Source organism: Ictalurus punctatus, chromosome 25, assembly GCF_001660625.3.
Source record: "Ictalurus punctatus breed USDA103 chromosome 25, Coco_2.0, whole genome shotgun sequence".
In the NCBI taxonomy this organism is placed as follows: domain Eukaryota; kingdom Metazoa; phylum Chordata; class Actinopteri; order Siluriformes; family Ictaluridae; genus Ictalurus; species Ictalurus punctatus.
In genome coordinates, this window is record NC_030440.2 from 14,211,542 (window position 1) to 14,233,384 (window position 21,843).

At 39.8% G+C, this 21,843-nt stretch overlaps 1 protein-coding gene and 1 long non-coding RNA gene across 7 annotated transcripts; one reads left to right on the forward strand and one right to left on the reverse strand.

Moving 5' to 3' along the window:
• The first annotated feature begins 382 nt into the window (after positions 1-382).
• On the forward strand, positions 383-21,598 carry reps1 (RALBP1 associated Eps domain containing 1). Of its 6 annotated transcripts, none has more exons than XM_047150872.2 (20): positions 383-1,054; positions 4,197-4,320; positions 5,878-6,071; positions 6,590-6,746; positions 8,364-8,488; positions 9,288-9,450; positions 9,553-9,616; positions 10,405-10,604; positions 10,706-10,827; positions 12,063-12,140; positions 13,336-13,423; positions 14,665-14,760; positions 14,849-14,921; positions 16,871-17,001; positions 17,086-17,153; positions 17,524-17,709; positions 17,978-18,067; positions 18,599-18,747; positions 18,855-18,960; positions 20,043-21,598. In XM_047150872.2, exons 1-20 carry the CDS (start codon positions 902-904, stop codon positions 20,109-20,111), a joined length of 2,436 nt encoding a protein of 811 aa, XP_047006828.1. In that variant the 5' UTR covers positions 383-901; the 3' UTR covers positions 20,112-21,598. The 6 variants fall into 6 exon arrangements, with proteins under 6 accessions (XP_047006828.1, XP_017311826.1, XP_017311827.1 ...); XM_017456337.3 differs by having other exon boundaries at positions 8,364-8,425; positions 12,060-12,140; XM_017456335.3 differs by having other exon boundaries at positions 384-1,054; positions 12,060-12,140.
• Positions 17,602-19,995, reverse strand: LOC128629143 (uncharacterized). The gene is made up of 2 exons (XR_008393441.1): positions 19,766-19,995; positions 17,602-18,065 (listed from the first exon to the last, which is right to left on the reverse strand). It is a non-coding gene; the product is annotated as an uncharacterized LOC128629143 (long non-coding RNA).
• Positions 21,599-21,843: the final 245 nt, after the last annotated feature.

Genomic DNA, 21,843 nt, shown 5'->3' on the forward strand with positions numbered 1-21,843 from the left:
AAATGCTGACGTATCTGAAACAATGAAATGTACGGAATACTAAAGTGTACAGAATATCGGATACTCTGGCATCATAAAGGTCCTGCACAAACTCCAGCTTTTATAACGGCCTCCGCCATTTTATGCACATCCTCTTAACATGTTTCTTTATATAAAGTGAATATACTGTAACTCACAGTAGGCCTATAGGTAGCCTACATTTTCCTGTTTTTTCCCTTTTGCACGCGGCTTCTTTTTTCGCAAGAGTTTAATTTGACGTTTTCCGATAAAATAAAAAAAAGACAAAACATAACGAAAACAAAAAAACGGTGACATCGCGAATGTAGGCTGAAGCGTTAAATTATAATTGGAATTGAACATCCGGGTCTTTCCCCTATCGCGTAGACACGCGCTAGAGACTGGCCGATGACGTCACGGGTGCAGGAATGGCGGCGCTGTCTGTCTGTGTGAGGGAGGGAGCCTGAACAGCCTGAAAACTTTACTCCACAGCAGCACACACTCTGCGGGTTTAACACACCGCATCGTTTCAGTCGCCGAGGACACGAGGGCAGAGTTAAATGCACAGAGAGCTCTCCCGCGGCTTAGAGTGAAGGACGGTTACGGATATAACTCGCTGAGCTAGCTAACTTATTCCTTGTAACTTTACCTGCGTTAGCAAGGAAGCTAACCTTAGAGCTTTGGTACTGAACGGTAGCAGCTGCACTAGTGAAACGTTTGACTTTGTTGTTATTTTTGTCATTCCAGACAACACACTGAGGGGAAGAAGGGGTAGCTAAGGGACGCACTTGAGCCTTGGCTAGCCGGTTTATTTTCTCTGGTTGGCACTAGCAGTCTGGGGTATATTGCTGCCTAGCTTGCTAAGCGTTAGCATTGTCGCTAATAACTTAGCCTATATGCCACAATGGAGAGTTTAACGCTGACCGACGTCGAGCAGAAATACTACTCGGATTTGTTTGTGTACTGCGACGTGGACAACACGAAGAAAGTGGCCTCCAACGGCAAGGTGCTGGAGCTCTTCCGGGCGGCCCAGCTCTCCAACGACGTGGTGCTGCAGGTAACTCAGCTATAGCGGTGCATCAGCTACGCAGCTGCGCCTCAATACACTCCGTGTGTGTAAGGTCTGCAGCTCCAAACAGATATTTTCAGCTCTATTTATGTGGGTTCATGTCTACTAATTTGCTAGATTTTGTGATTAGGTAAAAGAAAAACAATGCCTCATTGATAGATAGATGGATAAATAGAGGGAGGGTGTGTTCTTTGCGAAGTTATTTAGCTAGCTGGTGTGTGCCATTATTTTCGAACACGACCTGTTAATAGGATGGGCAATATGGCAAGAATATCATATCGCGATACTTAAACAAAACCTCCTGATGCACAGTATGTGTGCCGATATCTGACAGTATTGTATTATACACGAGGCGTGGAACTCAATCATTTATTCTTCATCATCATCTGTAGGAACTGAAATGTGGAGGTATGGTGTTGATGCTTACACGACAATGTTTTGTCCAGTTCTATATGAAAAGTGTGCAGTTGCAGTTGATGATCTACGCAGGAAGTCTGGAAACATCATCATGTATTGTTCTGTGATATTCGTCCCTATCGCTACATGCACTACCTTTTTTCAAAAATTATTTATACAGGGTGTCTGAAAACGTCAGGAACTTTGTGAGAGTACCAAAGAGCATCATCTCTATCCTTTCATCCAAACTTAATGCCATTTTTCACTTGTTAGAGGGTCGGGGAAACCCCTATAAAATGAAGTATAAATAATAAGTAAACACACAATCGTGTATATGTGTAGTTTAACTCCCATTAGTCCGTCTTAGAACGGAACATGTTTTTGCATGTTCGCTCATGAAAACGTATGAGGACGGATCAGATCAGATGCGTTTTCTTTTCATTTCCATTGACTTTATGTGCGAAATTGACCAACACGGCACAGAGTCATCAGTTGCTTGGAGAATGTTGAATTGTTTGAACACGAATTTCAACCATTCCGGCGATATCATATATTATGTGTTCATGCCAAAGGTGTTCACCAGGGTTGAGGTCAGGGCATAACCTTGACAGACCATGTCTTCATGGAGCTCACTTTGTGCACAGTGAGGTATTGTCATGCTGGAACAGGTTTGGGCGTCTTATTTCCAATGAAGGGAAATTGTAATGCTACAGCATACAAAAACATCCTATACGATTGTGTGCAACAGTTTGTGGAATGCCCAGATATGGATGTGGTACTCAGGTCCACAAACTTTTGGCAATGTAGTGCATGTCCTATATTCGAACATAATTTGCGCTATTTATATAAAGTACAATCTCAAAATTGTGCTGGACCTTTTTCCTAAATATTTGCATTTGTTTGCTTGAGTTGTTGTTGTGCATGTTAGGTTTAGTAGCATGTTGCTGTTGTAACAATTTAATTTCTAGATTAGATAATAATCTAGTCTAGATTTGATAATCTAGACTCGATTATCTAAACTATGTAAACCAGCCATGATAAGCAAGTTGCTTGGGTTATTACAGATGGACCTATCCGATGCTTGAGAATGATGAACGAAGATGGATACTGAGTCCAGAACGATACAAAATTGACCAACACGACACAGACTGTCTTAAAGCACAGATTCCCAGCTCTGGCCCTGGAGTGGTTTTCCTGCTTTAGCACATGCTTCAACTAATCAGCTAATTAACAGTCTTTTTCTGAGTTATAACAGGCGTGTTATAGCAGGAATAACGCTAAAAAGGGTATTTCTTAATGCACGAAGAAGTTCTTAATACATTAGTAAGCATGCTAGACATTCTTTTCCAACTATGACACTTGATTTTAATTTTATATACTGAACAGAGATTAGAGACTATGTTCTGTTCATTTTGCCCTGAGGGTAACAAGGTCAAGGAAAATGAGTGGACTGAGTGGTAAATAGAGAAAATTGTTGTTGTTTGGTGAATGATAAAGAATAGACGGCACGGGACCACTGGACAGCTGTGAATAAAATAATAAAATGTCAAATCTAAGACTCTTAAAGCTTTTAAAGTTGTCCATTAGTTGTTCTATCAGAAACATTTCCATACTTTATACACAAGAACGCTTTTGCTGAGAGTTTAACAAGCAGATTATAAGCCTTAAAGCATGTCTCTGAAATGTTCTTGGTTATTAGGAGAACGTCAGATTTGGATCGACTGATCCACAGAGCTCTTACGTGGTGACCTGCTGAAAAGCCGACATCGATGTGTCTCTTAGTTACATACAGAAGATTGAGTATGATGCCCTGTTGATTTATTTGTAATAGCAAGTTATAAAATGATGACCTCACGTATTCTGATATCAACAGCATGTCGTTATTTTGCTCAACGCTATTGACTGTTGATTTAAAAAAAATAAATAAATTAAAGAGATTCCTAACTGTCATGAACATGCATCACATGTCGCACATCTGCACTGCATAGATCAACAGTTTGAATATCTAGTGCCGATTTTATACATTTTCCTATTGGTCATTGCTAGCTAGCATCATCATGTTCTTCACACACACAATGTACATCTCAGTTGTTCTCTACAGGAAGTTGAAATGATTGCTCTCTTCAATAAGGATAGGCCGTATGTATAAAAGCGTTTGCATTTCATTTCAGTTCATAAAGTGCTTGGTATCGTCGTAGCTGTTCGCACATTTCCTGCCAAACTGCTAAATGTAAACACGTTTTAATATCTCGACTTGCTGTTTTTGATATAACACTTGCTTAGTGTTGATACAGTATTTGTACCACTGACTTCTCAGAAATCAGATCAAGGCCACAAGCACTGTGGCCTGACTTGCATAGTTGCAATTGAAGCCAAAAAGCCATTTTGTGATGAGTCATCAGACGAGGAGTTTCGCACCCTCATCGTTTCAGCATCGAGGATCCAGTGCGCTGAACGAGGGAGGACGCTTGCCAAAGTTGTCTACAAACCTGTATGCAGACAGAGGGGCGTGTCTGTCTGTTGTGACAGACCTTTCCACTTTCTCGTCAGGCCTTATGCTTTTGATCTCGATGATCGGAGATAGGCGGAGTTACGTCGACACTCTCACTTTGTTACAAAACTAACACAGAATCTTCTTACTCAGTAACCTGACAGAGGTGCTTAGTCATGGTCGATGCTTTGTTAATAGTTGAAGTATTGCAGCAGAATTTCTGACCTCTTCTTATTGTTTCAGATCACTGAACTGTGTGGTGCGACTCGTCTTGGCCACTTCGGTAGGAGCCAGTTCTACATCGCGTTGAAACTTATCGCAATAGCCCAGTCTGGATTGCCACTTCGTGTCGAGAGCCTGAACAGCGGTAAGCAAAAGCAGTCCTGTAGTAAATGTCCTGTGTATGGAAAAAAACTAATAAGTGCATCTTTGTGCATGACAGCAGTTTTATTCTGCACAAACTACAGCTGCAGTTCAATCTCTTTCTGTTACTAAAATCCCCAAGTCTGTGCGATCTCTCTCTCTCTCTCTCTCTCTCTCTCTCTCTCTCTCTCTCTTTCTCACTCTCTCTCTGGCATTCTCAGCTGCCAGCCTGAAAGCTCCTGTATTAGAGATCAGGAAATGACTGGTTTCATAGATGAAGAATGAATAAAAAAGCGGATAGCGGTTTTTAAAACCGAGCAGGAAATAAGGGCATCCCTTGTAGGCCTGAAGATACTGTAAGAGAATAGAAAATGAGTCAACAGGAAATTGCAGTAAAAAGGGGCCTCAAAGTAGAGATACGGTTTGAAAGAACGTTTTGTTCTCCAGCATCAAGGTTATTGCTGGTATTAGAATGTAGCTTTTAAAAAAAATATTTATTGCATAAAAAAGAACCTCAATAATCTTAAAGATATCATTTGTTCGTTAAAATGTTGCTGTGCGGGTTAAACTGTGGATTTGCAATTATAGGCTCATGTTGACATTTTTCTGGCTCAGAGTTTAGTTCTGGAGGGTATTCCACAAAACCGAGGCTTATTTCAACAAGCCCGGCTAATTTCCATCAATTTCGGTTTCACAAACGAAGCAAATCGCAAGCCCCGCTGGGTTACTATGGCAACGTATGCTTCTGGGCAAACCTGCTCCTTGTCAGGTTAGTTTTGAAGCTTGATTAATTCTATTGGCCAATGCAAAACATGTATAATGCACGTGTTAAGCTTGTTAAATTCGACTTTAAAAGCAATTTAAATGCTCTTTTTGTATTATTTGTTTGTTTGTTTTAATCATAATAAATGTTAATTTGTCACATACTAAACTCAAGGTTGAGCGGGAATTCGATCGGTGGTCCAAGTCAGAAGTCCTAAATTCTGACTAGGAAAGTTACGAGTTTTAGTCGAATGCAGTATTTGGCTATGCGGCGTCATCCACTCCCAGTTCATTTACCCATTAGTTTCTCTTCGTCTATATTTATACATTTAGCAGGTTAATTAACGTAGCTCACCATACATATTTGTGGTAGCTCCACTATTTTAGCATTAAAATCGGTTATGTTTCATGGTAAATAAAACGTGGGACTGGACAGCACACTTCAGCTGTCACTTGGACAAAAGAATGTATGATTTGTCCACCCCGGACTGAAAAGGCTGAACTGCCTTTTTGATAAGAAGTGCCCTGAAAGTCATTTTGTTAATGTATTGTCTGATTTTGTGGTGAGGGGTTAAGAATCATGGCTCAAAGCTTCACACTGATGTGTACTTCCACCCACACTAACCAAACGCTCACGCCTGACACCCACACTGTTTTAGCTCAGTGAAGGACATTTGCTGTATCCTTGAAAACAAAAGTCATGTCTGAAAAGCTTTTTAATATCCTGGAATTTTATCTGTAGCATAGGTCTGAATCCTGTTTGCATGAACGACTCGTATATCTGTGTTTGGCTTTGCAGTCAAAGACTTGCCACTCCCTCGCTTTGTGGTGGGTAAGAACGAACAGGAGGCCAGACATGCAGCCATGTACCCAGACACCGAGAACCAGGGGCCGTACTCCAGTGTGATCCCCAGACCCCCGGGCCGAGTCCCGACCAAAAAAGTGTCCACGCACGAAGTGATCCAGTCCTGTGCGCCCCCTGTCGATCCCCAGGTCAGTGTACTCTGTTGTCTCTGCCTTGTTTATTAAGAATCTAAATCTACGTCCAGTTTTCTGTAAAGCTGTGTTGTGTCAACGTCTATCGGTAAATAAAATTTTCCTCTTACTCCAGACATAGTCAATCAGACAAGACATTTTAACCTCAGACGAGCTTATGTGGTTTCTGAAACCGTGTCTCACACTTCCTTGTAAAAAGAGACAAAAGCAGAACATGAAGTCACAGCAGCCAACTTGAATCTTAGCACTTGTGTTTATCAGCTCAGGTCTGATTTATGTAGGGGGCGTGGCTAATAATACGACAATAGAATAGTAGGCTTGTAATATAAAGTAGTTCCAGTTTGATTTGTGTGTTAATTTATTACTACAGACTGCCGAAGCATGAAACTGTTTGCACAAACAGTACATGGTGCAAATACACTTGGTTGATCGTCTGCATGTCAAGTATGGGGAAGATTTTTATTTAACGTTAACTTAATTTTTTTCTTTAATGTTCTGTGTTTTCTGACCCCCAGCCAGACACCACGTCTCCCGTAGTGTCCCCTCACCAGTCTCCGCCCACCTCACCTCCCGCATGGAGGAAGCACAAGCGACAAGCCAGCGGCGGCACCGTGGACCGTCAGGCTGCGGTGGCAGGAGCCGTGTGGCCACCATTCAGAGAAGCACAAGCGGGTACGTCATTAATTTTCATGAACAAATTAAAGCCGCAGCTTAATAGAATCCGTTAAAATTAATTAATGTACTGTTAGTCTAATTTACATTTTCATTTGACTCACCGTCGAGGAAGGGGCTGATAACGTGACCTGTTTTTCAAAAAGGGGAATATATTACTCATAAGATGGCTGAGTCAGTTCCTCTCGTGGATATGTAAACTCTTCACAATATTGAACAGTTGACCCGTTATAAGTTGTGAAAGAAAGCAAATGATGAATTATTTCTTAACATCAGTCTTTTTAAGTAAGTTATGTTACCAGCCTTGACTCACTTGACTCTTCTTAAGCTAGGGTTAGGGTTAGATAAATGAAAGCATTTATTTTCTGTGAACAAGCCTGCATTCGACACCGGACACCTTCTCCTGTCGGATGTTTTTCTGCCGGATGCGTTTGCAAAAATAAACGTCCAAGCACACTCTGAATGTGTAGAGTACAGTGAGCCAGCTAATCTAATCAGCTACAGTGATATGTTAGTCAGGGAGGCTCAACTGGTATCTGTAATGTACTTATTCAATGTCCTCCGGAATTAATGGCACCCTTCATAAAAATGAGCATAAAATTACATCATTACAAATAATAATTAAAAATCTTCACGTCAATCAAGCAACAGGAGAAATGTGTTCGTTTTTTTTTTTCTAATAAAAATATAAGATCTGCAGTCTCTGAGTAATACAAATCCAACAAATATCTGGAAAAACTTTTGTTGTTTTGTTTTCAGTCACAAGGAACTTTCTTGGCTTTAACCATTTTCCTGGGGTATAAATATGTGGTTACACGTGTAAAAATCCCTTCGGCTGTGTCTGAAATCGCATTCTGTGACCGTACGTGCTGAATTCGATGCAGTACCTACTGCCATTGAAACAGTACGTACTAATCAGTATGTGTGTGTGTGTATTATGACTACAATCCCGGAAAGTTAACTGAATTACTAATGTATGAGGGCGGGGTTAACAGGCTGCGGTAAATTCGTTGCCATTAGCTTGGCCGGCTAATGCATGATGGAGATCACAAAAAAGGTTTCAAATGTTGTGACGGCTGTTTTCTTATAATAAACATTCAACAAGTTAACAATTTAACCGGGTATTGTTAGACAAGTCCTGTTTATCCAAGGTTTAATACTGAAAATCCGCTATCCCCATTGTATTGTGGGAATTTTGACTGGCGTAGTGTCCATCGGTTGCACATTGCAAAATCTCTCCAGAAGCAGCATGCCGTCCTTGTATTTCTCACCTACTGTTTCTCGACTACTGAGAATTCAGTCATACTTATCCTCTAGCGTACTGCTTTTCGCTTACTGTGTAGTAGCCTTTGTTCTCCATTATCATGGAAAAAAACTAAGAATGTTTAACACAAATTTGAGAGTTGATGGTTGTCGACCTGCGTTAATCATAGTAATGGTTATATAAAATAGATAAGCAGATAAAAATGCCATTAAGAACAATTAGAACATAATAAAAAGTGTGAAACAGGGTGCCATTAATTCTGGAGGGCCTTGCAAATCTACTTGAAATTTTAAAATCCACTTCTAAAGTGTTGCAGGTGTCTAACCCCTTCCTCCCCCTCCTCTTCCCCAAAGGTCCAGTAGCAGGTGATGGGATGTGGTCTGCTCACTCTCCTCCTCCTGTTCAGGAAAACTGGGTCAGTTTTACAGACACTCCTCCCTCCAGCACACTTCCAGCAATGCATCCCTCTTCTGCTCAGGTACTGCACCGGCGACTTCTCTCAACCTGTGGCCCGTCTCAATAGCTTTTTTGTTTGCAAAGCTTGTTATGGATGCTGGTTATAAAGCTTCTGTTTATAAAGCATCTTCTGTCACGATGGGGTAAGCACAGGCCTGTTTTAATATTTGTCTAGCCCACACACAGTAGACCTCATTACTGATACCTGCAGCAAACAAAGCAAGTATCCATGGGACCCGAGAAAATGTTTACACGTCCCAACGGCTCCTATCTTTGCCCTTGGCGTTTGATTTGAATCTATTGTTCTGGTGTATTTATTTCCCATTACCAAAACACCGGGGCTTGTATACGTACCTTTGCAATTGTAATGTCATTTCTGCAGAATAGAAATGCACACAGTGGAAATATTTTGGGTCGTACAGACTTGTTTATACAGTAGTTGTTACCTCATATGCTATCTGACCCCCACACCCATATGTGGGTCTTGCCTGACCTCACTAATACTTTTGTGGCTGAATGAACGCAAAGCCTCCCCAGAAGAGTGGAAGTTACTATAACGGTTATGAGGGGACTAAAGGATCAGGTATCCACAAACGTCCAGCTGTTGTCCAAAACTAAAAAAAAAAAAAAAAAAAAAAAAAAAAGAACATGTCAGACATCAAACTTGGCATTTAGATTACAGAAAAAAATTTATAAATTCGTTTTTATCTTTAAATGTTTAAGCTGTTTCTTTAAAGGCGTTATCATGTTTAGTCCCGTCCCCTAACGCTTGAAGTTGTTTTTGTGCCTAATTCTGAATGCTGCTGCATTGTGTACCGTAGGAGAGCACAACAGTACGAACAGTGGCATCTGCTGCTACTACAAACGAGATCCAAAGACAGGCCAGTGGCTACGACGACCCCTGGAAAATCACGGATGAGCAAAGACAGTATTACGTTAATCAGTTCAAAACTATCCAACCTGATCTGACCGGTTTTATCCCAGGTCAGTGGGTTGAACATTTGACCTTTCTGTATATATGCAGTACATATGGTTTGTTTTCATTCATATTTGTTTTGGTAAACTGATGAGTGATTTTTGTTTCAGGCTCTGCTGCAAAGGAGTTTTTTACGAAGTCGAAGCTGCCTATTTTAGAATTGTCTCACATTTGGTAAGCTGCTTTACTGAGATTAGTTTGTTTGTGTTTGTCTTGGATGACCTTGCTTAAGCCTGTTCAAAAACACATACGCCGCCAGTCAAAACGCTGGGCATACCTGCTCGTTGAGGAGTTTTCTTCGTTTTTACTATTTGGCTATTAGTTTAGGATAATAATGAGGATATGGCATAGGTTTGAAACTTTTGAGGTCACCTGGGGTTACAGGAGATTTTTACCAAACACTATTAATATAATCATGATAAAAACCGTATTAGTTAAAATTCAGTTTTATGCTCATTTTAAGCGCAATTCAAGTCAAGTTAACCTTTTTTTTTCATAGAGCACATTTAAAACAACAGAAGTTGACCCAGAGTTCTTTACAAATCAATCAAACAGATAAGCCATAACAGAAATATGTTTAAATATAGAGTAATAATAATAATTTCTGACGAAACTTTATACACTCCAAATATCTTCTAAACCAGCTTCATGAGCATGCATCACCTTACTAAATGAAGGAACCTGCTGTATCAGGACCAGCATAGTGCTTGTATTCAAATCATTTTAGTGTAAATATAACGATACTGTTTTCAGGACGTTTCTGAGATGTTAATCTTAACTCTGCTTGCTAGTATTCACGCTCTGTGATCTAGCCACATTATTTTGCCTTAGTCATGGGTTTAAGAGGAAGTTGATTTACTTGGGGGAAACCACAGAATTCACAGCGATGTTTTTTGTATAAAATGTTTGTTGGAAAGAAAGAAAAAAGGCGCCATATTAAGTCATATATTTTCCCCCTGCAGGGAGTTATCAGATTTTGATAAAGACGGTGCACTGACCCTGGACGAGTTCTGTGCAGCGTTTCATCTCGTGGTTGCCAGAAAGAACGGTTATGACCTTCCAGAGAAGCTTCCAGAGAGCTTAATGCCAAAGCTTATTGACCTGGATGACTCAGCAGGTATGAAGAACAGAAGAGAAACCCAAGAAATGTGTAATTGGAGTGGTAAAGGAAGCTATATTTCAGAACCTAGGATCAGCATACAGAATACAAAAGAGTGCATCAGACATATGGCCTTGTTGTGTGTGTGCACCTGTGTGTTTTAGGAGTCCCAGAGCCTGCACCTGAAGTGAGTTTCTCTGGTTCCCCGGTGGAGGTGACGCCTAATAAATCTCCCTCCATGCCTTCCTTAAACCAGACCTGGCCCGAGCTCAACCAGAGCAACGAGGTTTGGCCTGAGCTTCTCACCTATTGTAGCAAAATTACAGCAGATACACATTTAATATAGCTGTTCTATTTTTAAAGTTTTACAGAATAATGAAATGTAGTCGATCAGCTAAGGCATGTTTTTATTTATTTATTTATTTATAAACCAGAGTTTGACAAATCATAAATTTATTATGCAGCTCACTACGCTTACCCAGTCCTTTATTTTTGCTCGTCTGAAACAACCAACTCAGCTAAAAAGTGGTATACAATGTCGTTTTCATCCAAATGGAGACAAACTATCTACTTAAGCGTACTAATATAGTCTAGCAATTGGCATAGGAATGTATTTGACAGAGAAAAAGTGCTAAGGAGGACATCATTTATTTAACTCCCCACATCTCACTTAAAAGATGTTCTTCGTATCTGTCTCCATTTTAACTTGACAGTTTGTTTTCAAATGCCACTTTGGAGAGGAAAAAAATGTGTTTATTCACCTTTTATAAAAAAAAAAAAAAATTGTTCTCTCCCATTATGACTAATGATACTGTATGGCTAATGTGCTAGCAAGTCATGCTCCTGGCCTTCTGTTTAGCATCATGACTGTGCACGTCTAAATCATCACACATTTATAATCTCCGATTGACCTGGCTATGTGGTTTCCGACTCTATTTTGAGACTCTGTTATGAAAATGATATTATGGAGCCAGCCGTGGTCTTTTGACGTCGGTGTGTGATGATCTGGGAATGCACTTTGCAAAATGCTAAGTGCCTACTGGAGTTAGACTTTTAGCTCCGATACCAGGAAAAAGATGCAAACTTGAGACAAAAAAAAACATGTCTTGTCTGATGGACTACATTTAATTTTTTTGAGCATTTACATTTTTATATAAAGGTTAAGTGTTTGAGTCCTTATTCAGTCGGTGGTATTTGGTTATTGTGTGACTGACTGTTCATGTTCTGGGAAAGTGTAGGCAGCTGTTTCTGCTTTGTTCAGTAAAACTGTGAGAGACTCTATTGTTTGTATCTGCACCAAAGATATTTATTACAGTACATTGATATTTTGGTTGATGGTTTGGGGTGTAGTGTTGGTGTTGCACATTATCTTTCTTATTCTCTATTGATTTATTGTGTTGGGAGAGTGAAAGCTGTAGTTCTACTGCAGGCTCACTGGTGCTGTTGTGTTCAGCTGGACGTGAGTCCGGCACGTGCACCCTGCTGACATGTCTCCATGTCTCTGCTCTGTCTCTCCAGCAGTGGGAGACTTTTAGCGAACGCTCCTCAAGCTCACAAACTCTGACCCAATTTGATTCTAACATTGCACCAGCTGACCCTGTAAGTCAATCACCTAGTGCTCTTTCATGATTAATGATTTTTCATTAACCCTTGGGATTCTGTCTTGAAAAAAAAATGCATGTTTTCATTGCTAATTCATCCGCAGCAGTTGCCAATACAGATTTTTTTTTCTCTTTAATTCTGTTTATTTTTATTTTTGCTTGCTAAGCCTGTGAATTATTGTTTTGCTCACTCTGTTCACATAACACGGTCTAGATGGCGACTATTGATGGTTCTGTAAAACCTTTTACAATTATGAAACAAAAGAAAGCTATGATAGAGCTGGGCGATAACGGTTATTGTGTTTATTAAATTTTTTACCGCTATATGTGTTCTTTCGGAAAGTTCAGTATTGTCAATACTTTTATTTATTGCAGCTGCATTGCTAATGTTCAGCTCTCCGTGAGTATAGGGATGTAATGTCTTTGCTTTAAGCTCTCAACTAGTGAAGCTAGAGAGGAACTGGGACTTAAAGACAACCTGAAATCAGAATTTGATTTTTTAAACCTGCGCAAGATTCATTTGTACCAGTTCTCTAAAAGACAGAATTATCTCTGTGAACAGTGCAGCAATTTTAACAAAGAACTGTAACAGGTGTTTGTTTTGGTTTTTTTAAATTCCCTACAAGGATCTCAGTTTTACAAATTTTAAATTAAGGTTATTTTTATTAATTTATTTTTGTCCCGCCCATGACTAAAAAAAAAGTAATAAAAATAACTTTAATAATTTACAATTTGTAACACTGAGATCCTTGATTTTCCTTCATTCCCAGCCTCACATACGGGATTAAACAATTATAACCTCACTCCTGGGACTAAATTTCTCTTTATTTCTAATCCGGCTGTGTTGCACAAAGCGAGCAGTACCTATCTGTACCTATCTCTACCTCTAGTTCTGCCAATTATATTAAAAGCACTCTACACTCATGCTCCTTTTGTGTGAAAATAAACCTGAGTAATAACATGAATCTGACTCTGAAATCACACTTAAATTTTTTAGTTTTATGTATATTTCCTGGTTCTTGGTCATATGAGAGTCGTTTTGGTAAAATATTTATTCCAGTTATTCCCCCCCTGCCCATACACCCAACCAACCGCCAACCCCCCAATGGCCTAGCTATGCCTGTTGCACTCCATGAGGAGTAAAGTGAGATGCTTAACACTGCTGTAATGAATGACGCATGAATATTTTACAGGATACGGCCATCGTGCATCCTGTGCCCATCCGTATGACGCCTAGCAAGATACACATGCAGGAGATGGAGCTGAAGAGAACTGGAAGTGGTAAAGAACTTTCCCTGTATTTATGCTTAAGAACTTGTGCTCGTGCCAAATTTATGAAAGTTTTCATTGTTCATTGTTAAAAATGACTTTAGTACACAACAATCAGCCTGATGTACAGGAAGTTATACCTTTTAAATGTTGATGATGATGATTATTGCTTTTGCTCCATTGTATAATCATTTTTATCACAATTATTCAACCAATTTAGGGGAAAGAATGCAGAATGGAGGCTTTCCTCCATCCCGGCTGCACATACAGGCTTACACAACTATGGTCTCACCTCTGGCACTAAATTTTCATCTCTTTCCTCTAATGAGTGTGCCAGTGTTTACAGGAAGTAACTTGTCTCACAGATGTTCCACATACAACGTGTCATTCTTTAATAAAATAAAAATAAAAATTGTTAGTAGAATAGAACACCTCGGGACTGTTGCTGTTATTGAAAAATAATCAACTTTGGGTAGTAAGAGTGAGTCTGCTTTGTATTAGAGGTATAACAGCACACTGTGTCGTGTTTTATTCCTTTCAGTGTGTAATTTTAGAGCCATGTGTTGCCTGCAAGGTAAATCCCACTTGAAATAAGACAGTGATAAACCACTGCCTTCTGCTATGCAACTCTACTCCCTCTGTTGAAACTGCATTTGCAGAAATTAGGGCTAGTGACAATACATGTGTCTTGATTTCTTTTGGCCTGGTTATTAAAAAATAAGCTATTTTAGTTCTAATGATATTAAGTAGCCAATTGAAGATGTGTTGCAACCAAGAAACTACCACAGTATATCAATATAAAATTTAGGGAAGCTAATGTCAAAAATATAATGTGTATAAGGATTTGGCAGTGCCGCATTCATTCGCGTTAAGACCGGAAACGTGTAAGGATGTAAAGATCGAAAAGTTCAGTTTGCAGAAATGACTTGCATTTTACTTGAGAGACCTTCTGAATTCATCAATCAACGGTCAGTTAGAGGTAATTTATCCAGCAGGGATTATCCAAACATAAAGAAAGGAAGCACTTTATTTAATTAGGAAACGCAATGGCGGTCCGTTTTAGTGCAGACTGTTGGCTCACGCACTACACAGGAGTTCACAGATCCTCCATCCAAGCCCAGCATGAAGAAATTCCCCGACTTGTCTGATGTAAATCTGTCTTTATCAGCTGTGCACGCCGCTTTCCTGGATCGCAGAGACCTTTCCATCCTAACAAATGACACATGCTCTTTCTCTCCGTCTTGACTCTACAGATCACACACATCCGACAAGTCCGTTAATCACTAAACCTCCTGAACTGTCAGAGGAGAAAAAGCTAGCAGCTATTAAATTCCCTGGCAGCACTGTAGGTAAGTTATTTAACACCACTGTGAGCTCGGCTTGTTTTAGGAGTGCAGGCATTTGCAGACAAATCGTAAACGTCTTATTGTCACGCAGGTGACGGCTATAGCAGCTCTGATTCATTTACATCTGATCAAGAACCCATTTCAAGTGCTGCAACCAGACAGAGGTAATGCACATCACATACACTCGTTTCACTGCTGCAGCGTCCGGTGTAAAAATTTTTAGTGGTGCAGAGTTTACAAACTGCAGTTTTGTCATCATTCCACACAAGAGACATCATCTTTACAAAATCGGTGTTTTCCCGCCCTCTTTTGATTGACAGAATATAATCGGCCCTGATCATCAGATGTTTTTAAACCTTTATTGGCCAATACCGAAGAATAGCCTTTATTGGCCAATACCGATTATCGGCCGGTGCATCTATACATACATGTATAGTATTTCAATTTTATCCGAAGCAACTTACAAATGAGGAAATACAAGCAAAGCGATATATCAAGCGGAGAACAATAAATGTAGCGTTACCATAACGTAGTGTTACCATACAAGATTTTTAATATAGTCCTAGAGTAGCAAAGTGCGTAAAGTAGAGGTATAAGAGCCAGTGTAGTGCAGAATTGTATTTATTTATTTTTTAAAAGCGTGTGAGGGTGGGCGGGTGTTGTACAAGTTAGGGGTTAGGTAAGTGTTCACGGAAGAGGTGGATCTTTAGCCGTGTCTTTAAGATATCGACGGATTCTGCTGTCGGGATTGAGGTTGAAAGTTCAATTCACCACTGAGTGGCAGACAGTTTGAAGGTTCTGGAAAGGGACCTCGTGCCTCGCTGAGTAGGCACTACCAGGCGTCGGTCGTTAACCGATCACAGGTTGTGCGAGGGAACTTAAACGTTCAGGAGAATGTAGGGGCTGTTCCATACAAGGTCTTGTTCATGAGCATCAAGGCCTTGAGTTTGATGCAGGCGGCTATATATCATATCTTATTTTCAAATGATACCATATATATATATATATATATATATATATATATATATATATATATATATATATATATATATATAATGTATGTATGTGTATATATATATATATATATATATATATATATATATATATATATATATATATATATATATATATATATATATATATATATATGTGTATATATATATATATATATATATATATATATATATATATATATATATTTATATATATATATATATATATATATATATATATATATATGTATATATGTGTGTGTATGTATGTATGTATATGTGTGTGTGTGTGTGTGTGTGTGTCTTATTTCCAAATATATTTCTGCTTTATAGTTTTCAGATCCAGTTGGAAGAAATGCTTTATCTATTTTACAGTTTCAGATTAATTTCAGCCCTGAATAGTTTCATCCTTTTTTCAGTCCACCCTCGCATGTGTTTTTTTTCAGTACTACATTTTTCTTTCCACTTTGCCTGATGGATAACATGATGATTATTTTCCATATCCTTTATAGCCATGGTTCTCAAAGTAGGGTCTGTGAAGCTTTGCCAGGGGGTTCGTTATTTACTTACTTAATATTCAGGGGGTCCAGAATATTAGTGTACACATTTGAATAATATACCTAATATTTGAATAGTTGGAGTATGTTTGTAAAAATGTACTGGTCCCTGAAATTTATTTAACAGTTAAAGGGGTCACTGAGTCCAAAAAGTTTGAGACCAGGTAAAGACAAAAACTGGGAAGCAGTTAGCATACCAGCAAAGAAATCCCCCTCCAACCACCCCCCGCCCCCTCTAACAAATTACTTTGTAGGAACAGGTGAAAAGGATTTGATATTTATTAGTTCTGTTAAATTGGCTTTAGGCAGGGTTTTTTTGTTTGTTTGTTTGTTTGTTTGTTTGTTTGTTTTGGGTTTTTTTAAACTGTACCCTTCAGAAGTCATTGTCTCAGTGTATTTAAATTACTTAATTTGTTTATGGATAATAAATGAAAGATCTAACAGCTAAGCTAATGAAATTGAGCAAAAATTGGGAGAAAGGTACTTTTATGACCCTGTAGGGGTGTGTGTGTTGTGCATTAAGCACAGTCCTGCTTGTTTTGAACACTGGTGTGTTTGTTGCAGATCTCACTCTGGGACATCTCCCGAAGGTCTGAAAGCCGTGGCTCCGCCCCCTCCTCCTCCCCGCCCTCATGCTTCACATTCCCGCTCTTCCTCTCTAGACATGAACAGGAACTTTGCCACCGTCACTGCAGGTACACACGCTTTTACCCAGGGCAGCCAGCTCGTCTGTTTTTAGAAGAAATATTAAACTGAAACTAAATGTGTAATTTCTGCAGGGGCTCAGCAGCAGGCAGGAGTAGTGGCTTTTCCTCCTGCCGTGCCTCCTCGGCCACTGGCTACACAGGTACACGTCAGAACAGGCATTGGATTTTCGTTTATAAAACAGTACAGATTCCCATAAAATGTGATTGCAATATTTGGCTTCTAATACATTTGAACCAGTCATCAGTGACACTGATAAGTTACTTAACATTTGAGATCAGTCTTTTGTTGACCGGTACATAACCCATCCACGTGTTTATATCAAGCATTAAATAGTACTCAGATCCAAGTCTTATTGCAGGACATTTAGAGTCTAACTTTCTGCCATTTTAAGATAATCATGATAATTGATTGCTATACCAATATTGAGCATAATAGTTATGATGAGCATTTTAGCTATTATTATGCATTCTGCCATGCAGTTGGTTAAAGCTATTTGTGTTTTTGCTCAGACGTCAGTGCCACATGGGCACCGTTCGGTAGATGGAGATGGTCTTCCAGCACATTCCAGCACTTCTCCCCAGCAGATACCAGAACAGCCCAATTTTGCAGATTTCAGCCAGTTTCAGGTGTTCGCTGTGGACCAGCCTGCAGATGAAGGGGATAAACAGCGGGACAAACAGCAGGACAGTGGACAGGTGGGTTAGCAGAGGAGCTACATACTCTGCTACTGAGGGAAACGAAGTTCAGGCTTTCTGGCCTTGTTGTAACAGACAAGCTTGAAATTTTAAGCAGACAAGATATAATCCAGCGATGCAGGAAATTCGGATTACTGGCATGGCGCAGAGCAGTCGTGTAACGCTAGCCATCTTATGTCCTCCATTTTGTTATTCCGCTGAGAATAACAAGCCTGTTGTGTGTGTGTCTCGGTCAGTGCCTGAAGTCTCTGCTTTTGTTTTCATGCAGGTAGAGAAATGTGCAGACGCTGCTGCAGCTGTGAGATCAGTGAAGAATGAAACTCAGCCGGAGGAGCGACCTGCGGCCACTGTGAACTCTGTATGTTTGAGAGACATGCACATGCACAGAGAGAGAGAGAGATTAAGAAAGAATTATGGATTGATGGTGACACAAAAATGGTGTCTCCTGCAAAATAATAAAATATGATATAATTAGTGTGGAGACTTTGACCAAACAAAAATCCCTGGACTTTTACACTGATAATGTGGTCAATATATGGCATATTTTAACTTGTGCTTTTAATAGAGAATGGTCTGTGCTTATCATCTGTGCTTTTAAAAGAGAATTTTGCAGCAATGCAAAATGCACTGAGATAAAGTCACCGGAAACAACAGTAACCACAAATGCGTGTGACTTTTCTGAAAGGAAAGCCTTGATCCTGTTTAATCTCACTGCTGCTTTAGCTGAAAAGTGTCTTCTTTTTTTTTCATCTGCACGTATCTGAATGTAAAAGCAGATTTATACACACGGTTTTGGAGGGGAGGACCTGTGGTTATGGGTGTGGAACAGTGCACACCTAATAGACGTATTAATTGTGTATTGCGACTGAACCGTGTATTTTTCTCACAGGCCAAAGGATCCACTCCATTGGCCCCTCCTCCTAAACCTGTCCGCCGAAGGCTGAAGTCAGAAGATGAGCTCAGACCCGAACTGGACGAGCACCCTCAGAAGTCCGGCATCGTTGCCACTGTCCTCGCCACGCAGCCTTCTATACCACGGTACACACACGAGGCATTTGTGCCAATCAAAAATGTTGTGTGTGTATTATTTTTTCCTAGTATTATTCTTTGTGTATGTCTTTTCTAATCTTTTCTGTTCCATGTAGGTCTGTTGGGAAGGATAAAAAGGCAATCCAAGCTTCCATTAGAAGAAACAAAGAGACAAACACGGTTCTAGCTAGACTCAACAGTGAATTACAGCAGCAGTTAAAGGTGTGTGTTTTTACAAGTTGTACTGGATGTACAGCACGATTAAGATTTTAGCCTTGAGCTGGAGGACACGCCTCATAAATTGGGATTAAAAAGCATAGAGAATCCTAGAGAAACTCATTTGTTAACATTTGTAAATAACTACACTACTTATGAGAAGTGATGTGAATGTCGTATGAGACACACCACAGTCACCTGATGTACACTTTTTCACTGCAGCCATATTGTAAATATTGAGCCAATCTGTACCGCTGTTTGTTTCCTGAGGCTGACGGTGCATTCAGGAAATATTTAGACTAGAGCAGTGCAAAAGGACAACGGTAATCGTATGTGGACAGTGTCTGGCACACGATCAGTGCTTATGCTTGAAAGATAGTGATAGAATTGAATAGAATAGTAAGCCTTTATTGCTCATTTTAGAAAGAAATAGAGAGGTGTAATTTTAAAAGTGTCAAAGACTTTAATTACACATATCAACCACAGCACGGTTTAATTCTCGAATCTGATTGGTCAAAAGGTGTGTGTTATTTTTGTATAACAGCACAGTTCGGACAATAGTTCCAGCTGTAACTTAACAAATAAGGAGTGCATTAATATAAAACCTATTGTTTGTGTTGTTTCTATAAAAACAGGTCATTCACAGGGATTTGTGCAGCGGACACTTAGCGTAATCTAAGACTAATCATAAACGGATTTATTTTTTAAAAAAAAACGTTTAACAAAGTAAATAGTATAATCGTTGATTTGGTAACTTGTTTGTTAGGAAACATTTATGGAAGTGCTCAGTCGGTCATGTGTTACTACTTACCTATTTATGAGGCGTTTCCTCAGAAGTGAGGAAGCGTTCCCCCACCGCCTCTGAAAGCTCAAATCTCAGAATTTCTGACCTCCGAACAGGAAAGATCAAAGAAAGTGCCGCGACAAGTTGGACTTCCTAACTCCGAAACTCGGAAAGGGGTCCTCGACCCGAGTTCACCATATGATTGCATCACATTGTTGGCAGTAAAGGGCAAGTTGATCGCCATGACCAATCGATTTACTCACCATCACAGTTTTGTGTTTTTTTTTCTTCTTTTTTTTTCCAGGATTTGCTGGAGGAGAGAATATCGTTGGAAGTTCAACTGGAGCAGCTGAGACCTTTTTCCCATTTGTAAGCGCGTGAAGGAAGAGCCGTGAAGAGCGACAGGAAAGGTCCGACAGATCCTCCGGGAGGACGCTGATGTCAGCCCTCTTCCTGTTCCTCATCTGGCTGCCTGAGGAAAGACTTTACTGCTTCCTCCATAATGCTCTCCCACACCCCATCCTGCTCTGATAGAGAGGCTGTCCTCACAGCCAGGGGTAGGAATATATAACATTTTGGCACTTTGACGATACAGAGTGTGAGTTACATGTAAATGTCAGTCCTCTGCTTGTGCAGCACTCGGTTAGCACTGCTATTATGGGGAGTGTATGTTCTTGAATCACGCTGAGGATGATGGGGAGGTGATGATTCTTCAGCGGTTCTGGCTTGATAATCATGTGAGTGCAGGGGAGGACTGATATTCTTTCTTTTTTTTTGGGAGGGAGCTCATGCTCTGATCAGAAGTACGTTCACGAATGACTGCTAGGCACTCGTTCATGTTTCTTGTAAGCTCCCTAACATGCCATTGGCCTACACCAATATTCGTGTTTGTGTGCGCACGTGTGTGTGAGTGATGGTTATAAATATATGGCATAATACAGAGTTTCTCAGCTCCGGTCCTGAAGATCACTTCTCTGCACATCCATCATACCTGATCAGTGCTTGATGATGTGTGTTAGCACACGGTAAAGTGTCACCAGGAGTAGACTTGAGACACACTGGCATAATGCATCACAGACCGCTCCGTTTTCTTCTTTTAACATCTGTGGTATAACAATGTTTTTGTACCTTGTACAGTCATTGACCCTGTATTACAGATCTTTTCTTTCATGACTCCCGCACTCATGACTCCCGCACTCATTTCCTGTATGGCACAGAACCTGCGTGAGTCGTGCTTCAGAGTCATGTTTTCCTGTTCCATCAGTTTAAAAAACAAAACAAAAAAACGAGACCTGAAACTGCACTTTCTTCCCCTTGGCTTTCCTTTGTTTGTCCGTATTTTACTCCGTAAACCCCTTTTTGCATGTCGTTCTTGTTCTTATTTGATCTAAAACGGCTCTTAAAATTCGAACCACTTGATTTGTACGTCTATTATCTTAACTAGTACTAGAGGAGTTTTACATTCTTACTCAAACTTAATGTCTTAAATGTTTGGTTAGTTTGTTAGTTTTTCTGTTTGTCTTTTTTCCCCCCTTCTTGGCCCCTGAAGCCTTACTCCTTTCGTTCAGGTTTTTACACTAATCCCCCCCTTCCCCATGTTGAGTCACGGTGAGCCTTTTCCCCCCTGCTGTTCAGGTCGATGTACTGTATAAGAGGTTTCTTGTATATTGTATGATATACCTTTTGATCTCATATGTAAATTTGCATTAATTGCTAACTAATAGCAAATATTCTATTTAATTGCTTATATTATGGCTGTGGGATCATAGATGTTTAACTGCATGGATGTATCTCTGCAGAATAAACTAGCAGCTGTGTGATTTTTACACAAAATAAAAATGGCACAATATTTTAATAACTTTTCCTTTGTCATGAATGTCCAAGTTTTATTGCACTTTTATTTAGCAGTGTGTTGGATTTATGTTAGCTAGATGCAGGTAGAAGTAAAACTACAGATGTAATTATAATGTATTGAGCTTTCTTAAGATCAACAGTACAGTGTGTGTGTGTGAGAGAGATCGAGATCTGATTGATTCCATCCATTTTCCATACTACTTATTTTACACAGGGTCTAACTCGGGGAACAAGCCGGGGGACACCCTGGA

What these genes read in the sequence shown, in the direction of transcription:
- reps1 (XM_017456335.3), top strand. Translation starts at nt 902, where the DNA reads ATGGAGAGTTTAACGCTGACCGACGTCGAGCAGAAATACTACTCGGAT. An exon ending in CCAACGACGTGGTGCTGCAG is followed by an intron (nt 1,055 to 4,196) that starts GTAACTCAGCTA and finishes TTATTGTTTCAG; the next exon opens with ATCACTGAACTGTGTGGTGC. An exon ending in CTGCGGCCACTGTGAACTCT is followed by an intron (nt 18,068 to 18,598) that starts GTATGTTTGAGA and finishes TTTTTCTCACAG; the next exon opens with GCCAAAGGATCCACTCCATT.